The 10486-nt window shown below is 33.8% G+C and overlaps 1 protein-coding gene across 1 annotated transcript; it reads right to left on the bottom strand.

The window, feature by feature from the left end:
* Positions 1–1204: 1204 nt before the first annotated feature.
* Positions 1205–3064, bottom strand: LOC145566751 (uncharacterized). Its single transcript, XM_081626071.1, has 2 exons — positions 2000–3064; positions 1205–1888 (listed from the first exon to the last, which is right to left on the bottom strand). The coding sequence occupies exons 1-2, from the start codon at positions 3062–3064 to the stop codon at positions 1205–1207; spliced, it is 1749 nt and encodes a 582-aa protein (XP_081482197.1).
* Positions 3065–10486: the final 7422 nt, after the last annotated feature.

Raw genomic sequence — 10486 nt, 5'->3', positions numbered from 1 at the left:
AATAATGCAACATGATCATAAGGAATTGATCATTAAGGTTCTTCAACAATAATGCCTTCTTGGTGATCTACGCGCATGTAATTAGTGTCAACGTCCAATCCTTCAGGCTCATTAGATTCTGGAATTGGGAATGGTGGCGTGTCATCAAACTTATCATACTCTTCTTCATCATCAACATCACCTATCCCAAGAATGTATCTCTTCCCTTGAACAACAACATACCATTCTTTGTCAATCATGTCCCTTACATAGAACACTTGTTTGGCTTGTGATGCTAATATAAATGGCTCAGCAGTGTCACGGAAACGACTCATGTTAACTAAAGTGTAATTGAATGGTCCATCCCTTTTCACACCACGTCGACCTTTTTCCGACCACTTGCATTGAAATAGAGACACTTTGAATTCTGTGTAATCAAGCTCCCAAATCTCCTGGATTACTCCATAATATGATAATGTTGCATCAATTGGGGACTTGTCCTTGGCACTTACATATTCTCTAGAGGAAGCAACAACCGTAACACCACTATTTTGCACAATCCTTGATCTTTTATCTTGACGTTCAGTGTAGAAACTATATCCATTGATGTCATACCCTTCATAAGAGCGTACAATTTCTTGAGGACCGTATGTTAACCATTTGATCGTGTCAGAGACATTGTTTCCTGCTTGGGACAACTCATGCATCACTTCATCACGGAACCAATCAATAAAAAGGCGATTATGTTCTAACATTAGGACCCTTTCACCTTTGGTAGGATTTGCAGACCTCAACTCCCTCATATGCTTCTCTAGGTACGGATGAACCTCCGTAACATGGTGTAACACAAAGAGGTGTGCTTGCATATGCTTTTGTGGAGAGGCAAATATATCTTTACCACCAATCGTTCCCTTACCTTCTAGCCTCCCTTCATGTCGAGATTTTGGGAGTCTAATAGGTTGAGCTTTGGACACAAACTCAGCAATGAAGTTACCAATCTCCTCTGCCACCGTCCCTTGAACAATACAAGCTTTTGGTCTAGCTGGATTCCTCACCTTATGCTGCATGATCCCATATGCCTTTAAAATGGGTAAGCCCATCTCATAAAAACCGGACCACAAAGCTTAATATCTCGAACAAGATGAATGACCAAATGAACCATTATGTCAAAGAAGGAAGGTAGGAAATACATCTCAAATTGACACAATGTTACGATGAATTCTGATTATAAACTATCTAACTTCTTCGGATCAATCACCTTATTACATATAGTATTGAAAAATGAACAAAGTCTTGTGATGGCATCTCTAACATGCTTTGGTAATATCCCACGAATAGAAATAGGCAAGAACACTTGCATCATGACATGACAATCATGGGATTTTATACCGATTAATTTCAATTCGGTCTTGGAGACAAGTCTTTTAATGTTGGATGAATATCCACTAGGGACCTTAATGTCATAAAGGCACTCACAAAATTTCTTTTTTTCCTCTCGAGACAATGTATAGCAAGCAGGAGGCAAGTACGATGAGGTTCCTTTTCCTTTCTTTGCATTCTCTTTAATCACAGACCATAACTCTGGTCGAATCTTCATTTGCATCATATCTCTGCGAACCTTCACCCCATCTTTTGTCTTGTGTGGAATATTAAACAGTGTCCCGAGAATGGCATGACACACATTCTTTTCTATGTGCATGACATCCAAACAATGTCTAACAGGTAAATGTTGCCAATATTCAAGCTTCCAAAACACTGATTCTTTTTTCCAAATGACCTCTGGATCGGTGGCTTTATTTGGTTTTCTGAACACCGTTTCAATGCCTCTAACTCGATCATAAACTTCTGTTCTTAATAATGGCCTACGAGCTCTCCCCTCTTCCACCTTACCATTGAATGCAGCTTTTTTCTATCGGTAAGGATGCATCCTATCAAGGAACTTTCGAGCAGCTCTATACACATACTTTCCAGAATTCGGCAAATAGGTTGATTTTGTCTCATCTTCACATATTGGACATGCCTTCTTTCCCTTGATCTTATACCCTGACAAATTACCATAAGCCGGAAAGTCATTGATTGTACAAAATAACATAGCCCGTAATGTAAAATACTCATTAGAATGAGCATCAAAAACCGATATCCCTTCATCCCACATTTTTTTCAAATCATCGATGAGTGGAGCAAGGTAGACATCAATATCATTTCCGGGTTGCTTAGGTCCTGATACCAACAAAGGCATCATCATATATTTCCGCTTCATACATAACCAAGGTGGAAGGTTATAAATAACCAAGAGAACTGGCCATGTGCTATGTTGGGTGCTTAGACTACCAAATGGATTCATTCCATCCGTACAAAGAGCAAGCCTAAGATTCCTATCTTCTTTGCCAAATTCTGGAAATTGATTGTCAATAAGATCCCATTGTGGAGAATCTGCCGGGTGCCTTAGAAGTCCGTCTTTCTTCCTACGATCAGCATGCCACCTTAAATTTTTTGCATCATTCTTTATTGAGAACAATCGCCTAAACCTTGGCATTATAGGCAAATACCAAAGCACTTTAGCCGAAGGGCCTTTATTACCCTCCCCAGGTTGCACTCCGTCCGCCAACTTGTAACGAGACTTGTTGCATCGAGGACACTCATCCAAATGTGCGAATTCATTTCGATACAACACACAATCATTTGGGCAAGCATCTATTTTCTCATAATCCAAACCAAACGGACACATCAACTTCTTAGCATAATAAGTCGACTTAGGCAATTCATGGCCCTTCGGAAGCATGTCTTGTAATGCTTCCAACAAGGATGTAAAGCTTATTTTATACCACCCATGCTTTGATTTCAAGTTGAACAAGGTCAAAACGGCAGATAGTTTGCTATATGCGGTACAGCCAGGATATAATTGTTTCTCAGCCGCTTCTGATAACATCTCAAATAAATGAGGTCGCTCATCAAATTCATGCTCAACCCCCTGTAACATTTCTTCTATATTATCCTCTTCAATGTCATACTCCTCATCAACATAAACCTCGTCAGAGTCAGTATCCTCATCTACTTCAGATCCATTAGCACCCACCCTAAGCATCTCATCATCATAAATAAGTGGATGTTCAGGTTCAAGTTTGACATTAGATTGCACATGTCATTCAGAGTCTAAGCTAGATTTTCCCCTGAATACTCCACTCTCACCGTGCCATAACCAATCATGATATTGTTGCCTAAATCCACGTCGAATAATATGGTCCCTTAGTATTGTGATACTAGGAACCCTTTCAACATTCTGGCAATCGACGCACGGACAATAAAATTCATCATCCTCCATGCTAGATTGATAATCCAAAGTTGCAAAATTCATCCACCTCATTCATAAACTCTATCGAATTTCGTGGAGCATACATCCAACTTCGATCCATATCCAAAGAACAACCACTACAAACATAATAAAATTGCAAAAGCAATACGTTACAACATCACAACTAATCCATCAATTTTCAAACACAAGCACATGTAAGTCATGAATGGGCAACTAAGCCTATGCAAGTTTTGGCAGAACATACAACAATAGGATTTTGGCAGAAGATAAAAGAAAAGAGGCTTGTTGAAAATAGAGCCTCTAGCATTCTCATTAAATACAACATGCAGTATCGTCATGCATTCAATCCTTCTACTAATTGTTATATCAACTATTTTCAACACATATCAACACTTAGAATTGCTAATGATACAATAAATGGTATAGCTAAGATCACTCCACAAACAGCAAATCAGTTCATAGAAGACAATTACCAGCAACTAGATAATTAATCACATCGTATCAATCATTGACTTATAGTTAGGAGAAAATTCCTTATCTACTTTTATTGTTTCAAGAGAGTAAATAAATCAACTTTAAGCTTAAATTTTAATGAATCCGTGTAAAATTACCCAAATATATAAATATAAAGTGTAAAGATTACCTCTTCAAATTAGCAGAGGAAGAATTATTAGAAATTTTAGGGGATTTGATGGTTTGATACTTCAATTTTGAAGCTGAAGGAAGCGGGTACCTAAGATTCAAAGTGGACACCAAATTACCCAAAATGAAACAACACATAATCAGTTTAATTCTGCAAAAATGAAACACCAAATTACCCAAATCAAAATTCGTTGTCAATTAGGGAAATAGAATTAAACATTACCTTTCAAAAGATGTCGTTGGCGATTCGACCTAGGGAACACCGTTTGAGGATTCGATGGGTTGACATTCGCCTGACAGTAAGTGGTCCACCTGAGAGTAAGCGGTGGGTTGAGGGTTCACCTGAGAGTGACCTGAGAGGATAATTGCATCAATTGCGTGAAAGTAGCTTGAGAGAAGCGGTGACCACTGAGAGTAGCCTGAGAGAAGCGGTGGCCGGTGAGAATTGTAGTGGCTGGTGAGGGACAGTCACCGGTGAGGGGCAGAGATCCTTAAGGGGCGATAATCGGTGGTAATGCTCAGAGCGAAAATATTTAGGAGAGAGAGTTTTGAAGGTTGAAGGAGGGGGGGCGACAAAAATTAGGCGGGTAAAGCAAGGGAAATAATTTTAGGGTGTGGGAAATTTAATTGATTTGCAGTGGTTAAATGGAAACACCCCTGCTAATCAATATTTTTTATTTAAAAGAAGGGGTTATATTCTAAAACCGCTGCTAATGAATATTGTGTATAGGCAAAACTCAATTTAATTTGCAGCAATATGCCAAAAACGCAACAAATTAATAGCAGCAAATAAATTTTTTTCTTGTAGTGATAAGATTATATTATATTTTAAAATAGAATCATCAAAGGTCTATGATGAATGAACAATATATGATTTATTGTTGAACATTTTTTAACATGCATGTGAATGAACATACATTAATATATGTGTGAATATATACATATTTAAATGAACATCTATGTATCAAGTTCGAATAAACATCTATCAATATTAGAGTTGAAATGTATGTAGTATAACATTAAAATGACGCTCACAAGCATATATTAATTTAATACAAAATTAGGGTAATATTCTCTCAAATTGTGATTGATCATTTTATAAAATATAAATGTTCATTATCCTTAATTATAATGATTTGCACTTAAATGGAAAAAGGATCACATTAATATATTTGCACATATGCACATTTATACATGTTCTTAAGGTTACCATATGAACAACTATCAACATGTGATTGACCATATATCCATATGGGATTGAACATATATTAAAATTCCAAATTGAAATGAATAGTTGCCAATATGTGTGAATGTGTGATGATTGACCATGTACCCAAATGAGAATAAACATGTATCAAAATTAAATGAACATTTAGGTTATTGAAATGAAGGAGTATCAATAACCAAGTGCATATTTGTTAATATGTAATACACAAGTATATATCAATATCTAGATGAACATGCACACAACGTTATTTAGATGATCACATTTTAATATGAAAATGAACTATTATTAGAACTCAAATATGCATTTTTTATATTAGTATGTATTTAACGTTAACTAAAAATACAAACGAACATCATATTATCTTGAAATAATTAAACATCATATTATCTTACAATGCACATTTGATTTCATTTATATAAATAAATATCAATTAAAATGAGAATGAACATCTATCAAAACGAGAATGAACATCTATCATTTTATTAAAAAGGAAAATTCTTAGCAATTATACGAAATAGATTAATTAATCCAGAAAATTACAGCAAACGTACATGCATTATTTTCAAAAAAAAATTTGTCCAACAATGATAATCTAATAAATTCAGCACAAAACTAAAAAAAAAAATCCAAAGACTATTCCCAAAAAAAATAGTGAAATCACAAACTCCTACCTATTTTTTTAGATCTATTGGAAAATACTAGAGTATATTAAACGTTTCCATGGTTTATAATTCAACCAATATTTTAATATTTTCCTTCTCTATGATTGATAATTAAATTGGGAAAAAAATTAAGGTAAATATATAAAATCAACAATTAACAATTACAACAAATCGTTGAAATGAAAAAAGAAAGAGAAAATAATACCTTGTCAATCAATTTGCGTTGACGATGAAGCTCCGGCAAGGGGGACTTGAATAGATGATTATGAAACTCTTATGAAGGAAAATATGGAGATTTTGGAGAGAGAAAATGAAGGTCGAAAGTTTTTGGAATGAGAAAATGAAAATATAAAAGTTTTTGGAGAGAGAAATGATAGGATGAAGTTTTTAGAGAATAACAATGGTGATGATGAGTATAAATTTTTTTTTTCTTTTTTTTAACAAAAATTACGTAGTACTTTAATTGGGAGGTGGGTAAGGAGGGGGGTGTAGGTATCCTTACCTAGAGGTGTCAAAACCGAACTGACCCGAAAAAAACTATTTGTTTTGAACTGTAACCGATCCGATTTGATCCGAGAAATTCAAGACCCAAACCCGATCTGTAACTGAACTGAACTCCACCCGAATTTGAACTTGACTCGATCTAAACTTAACCCGACACCGATTTGATCCGACCTAAGTTCAACCCGAATACGATTTGACCCGACCTGAACTCAAACCGAACCGATTTGACCCGACCCGAGCTCAACCCGATCCGAAATTGACCTGGCAAATAACCGATCTAATCCGATTTGTTTTTAACTCGATTTGATTTTTACCCGACCGAATTTAACCCAACCATAATTAATTATTGACCTTTTTATTCAAGTTCTTATACTACCATATTTACTAATTATTAATAAGTTAACTTTTTTTACTACAATGAAATAATCCGAAGTAACAAGTTTACTTCATGTACATACCAATTATATAAAATTACTTTATAAACTTTATATTCGTCTCATCTAAAATTTACTACAAATAATATGTAATACTTGAACATTTAAACTTCTTCTTTCAACTCACATGAATGACTTGATATCGACCCAATAATAAGGTAAAAACTCAATAATAGCTCTAGTTTAAAAATAACCTTATTTGGATATAAATTGGGTCAATTTGAATAAAAAATAACCAAGCACAAAAAGGAATTGAATCGAAATTGACCAAAGGATCAACCTTATCTTAATCAAATCGAACTTGACTGAATCGAAATCATCCGAACTGAAATCAACCTGGCCCAAATTCATCTGACCCAAATTCATCCGACCCGAAATTAACCCGATTAAACCCATTTTGAACCCGATCCGAATTGGGAATTAACTTTCGGTAAACGTGTGGGACGCAAACTCTGAAACTGCATTAAAAGTGCCCTTATTTTGTGGGTACCGGATTTGCATTTGTATTTAATTTGACCTTGTTTGCTCACTTTTGTTTCTTAACTGGGCGTTTAAAATATGGCAGACCCAAACTGCATGCAGCGGGCTCACCCAATATCAACCATCTCATCTTACTTGGTAATTATGTGCTTCTGTATTGAAATTAAACATGTCTTTTTCATACTTCATCCTTTGATTTTACTTGACTTGTTTCATTAATCACGATTATCAAAGCAGTCAATAGTTTTAATATCTTAGTAAGTAAAAATTATAAAAATCTAATATTATGATGGCAACTTTATTAAAGGTTGAAATGATTCAAACAAATTTGTAAACAACTTAGTTTTTCCTTCAATTAAGGTTAAAATAGAATGTATAAATATTGAATACTCGAATAAAGTAAAAAAAAAAACAAATGAAGTATCTGATTTATGTTGAAATTCTTGCTACATTTGTTATATACTTTATGAAAATAGTATAGTGCACCCAGAAAAAACATTAAGCATATTTTAAAGAACATGAGCGAAAAAAAGAACATATTAGTGTTTGAAAAAGAACATACATGTGTTTGACAAAAGAATATGTTTGTGTTTAACAAAGAAGATGGCATTACAAAAAAACATAAAGCCTTAACAAAAGAACATGATAATACATTATAGAACATGTTAGTTTTCATGGACTCCTGGTTACTCACGTGGTTAATTGTGTTTGAAAAAGAACCCTATGTTTGATAAAGATAGAGGTGATCATTGGACGGGTTAGGTCGTGTTCGAGTCGGGCCGAAGTAAAAGAAAATCAGCCCAATCTCGAGCCGGAATATTTGTGCCCAAAACCCGCCCAAAATAGTCGGGTCGTGCGGGCTTTTGAGTCGGGTCAGAAAAAAGCAACTAAAAATGCATTTCCAAACCCGCCCAAAAAAATAAATTTTGTGCCAAAAAATTCTACCCAAATTCGAGCCGGATCGAGTCGGGCTAACTTTGATCACCTCAAGCACAAAGAACATAAAGTCTTTACAAAAACAACATGATAATATATTAAAGAACATGTTTTTTTTCATATTTATTCAGATTGTTGAATTTAACATTTTTTTTTATGTACATACATTAAAGAACATATTGTACAATGTAAAAAACATATATTTCAAAATCAAAGAACATAATAATCAAACTCAAAGAACATATTATGCTCATGTTCTTTATAAATGTCTATAATATTCTTTTTTCGCTCATATTCTTTTAAATATACGTAATGTTTTTTACGGGTGCACCATTCGCATAGTGCAGCCGGATGCACCAACCACACATTACGATTTTTAGGTGTATAAGTGTATTTAGTTAACTTTTACCCCATTTACTCTGACTATGGGCATGTTCGGCAAAATACAGCTGTCAAGGTAGCTGTTAGTTGTGAAGATAGTTGTTAGCTGTGTAGGTAGCTTTTAGCTATCAACTAGTTGTAGCTGTGAAGATAGATAATTTAGGTATGAGTGTTCAATAAATAGCGGTTGACTAGCTATTACATATAAAAATCAATATTTTATATTTAAAACTATAGATTAAATTTTCAACAGCCACCTCAAAAGTTACCTCTACTTACAAAAGCTAATAAAACTAACTTTTCATAAAAGCTGCCTTCACCACTAAAAAGCTACCCTAACCACTATTTTGTCAAACACTCACATTTTTTGTCAAGTCAAACCACTAAAATCTACCTAAAAGCTACTCAAACGCTAGCGGCGAACACGTCCTATATTAGGTGATTACTATACGGAAGAGGAGGGCTACCTTTAATAATCAAATCAAATTTTAGTTAGTAGAATAATAAATGAGTGATTAATTAGTTGTGATTATATCTGGTGATTTATATGTAAAATCGAGGTCCTTCACCCTTAAGAGGACTAAGACCTTCGAATCAAGTTAATTGATATACACATAACTTGCTATAATCATACTAAATAAATAAAATAGAAAAATAAAAATATAAAACCTAATTTCAACTATAACAAAAACTCATCACGTGATCCGTTATCATCAAGGATTGAACTTTTGATCTTTATTATGAAATGATATAACTTTGTTTCATTTTTAAAATAAGGGCAATGGTATATGCAATTCTAAGGGTTGCATATAACCATTTAATATATTTCCTTTCTTAGTATTAAGGGGTTGTTTACTTTAGCTTAATTTCAGTTCAGTTTAGTTCAGTTCAGCCAAGCTTAGTTCAGTTCCAATCAATTCAGTTCAGCTTTAATCAGTTCAGTTCAGTTTAGCTCCTAATTTCCTTCTCTCATAAAATATTCATTTCAATTCAGTTCAGTTCAGCTCCAATCAGTTCAGTTCAGTTCAGTTCCAATCAGTTCAGTTCAGTAAATGTGAACAGGCCCTTTGGGAATTTATCGACAATTCACGAGTAAATCGGTGTAATAAATGTTTATTTATTTCCATTTTTAGCTTCTTATATGCAGTCCTAAATATTTTTTATCTTAAAATAATTTAAAAGTCAGGGAACTAAAATCATGTTTTTGAAAATTGAACTTATAAACTTTCGGTTTAAGGAAAGTTTAATTAGATGCGTCAAAAACCACAATTTTCACCAAAATTAGATACAATCCATTGTTCACTTGTCAATTATATTGCTAATTAGTCAAAAAGTATGTTAAAAGTTAAAATAAACACTAATATGCCCATAGATCCATTTGATTCTATCTAGCTAGTACGTACTCGTGGTGAGTGATAAGCAAATGAGATTGGATCAGCTAAATATTAAATTGAGGATCTGTTTTGAATTTAATACAAGATTATCTGTCTTATTAATGCAATATGGAGGACAAGATCTCATTATCTCTGATTTGGTCTAAAGATCCAAGATCTCGTCACCATCATTTCATTTCGTAGAATTAGTAGACAGTTTGCCAAAGTAGTCAATATATAAAATACAAATTCTCTAACCTTATTATAAAATCTAAGAAAAGTAGCATACAATTCGATCAATCTACCATACAAAAATTTCATGATATGGGACTTATTTAGATTATTTTAAGTTAGATGATTATGAAGTCACAAATCACATATGTAGACTGTAGAGACAAATTGATAACAAAGCAAAACATCTTAACCGCGTGTCTTTAAATTATGTAAATAGTTCTGTTTTTGATGTGTGAGTGTTAATTAGCAGATTAGCTAAGTTGATTTAAATTTTAATTAGAGTTAAATCTTGATATCAAATCTCGTCTATATTATCATCC

The sequence above is a fragment of the Chenopodium album genome, chromosome 11 (assembly GCF_948465745.1).
Source record: "Chenopodium album chromosome 11, dcCheAlbu1.1, whole genome shotgun sequence".
NCBI classification, from domain to species: Eukaryota; Viridiplantae; Streptophyta; class Magnoliopsida; order Caryophyllales; family Amaranthaceae; genus Chenopodium; species Chenopodium album.
The sequence above is the reverse complement of the archived record's forward strand: the minus strand, read 5'-3'. Positions and strand labels throughout refer to the sequence as shown.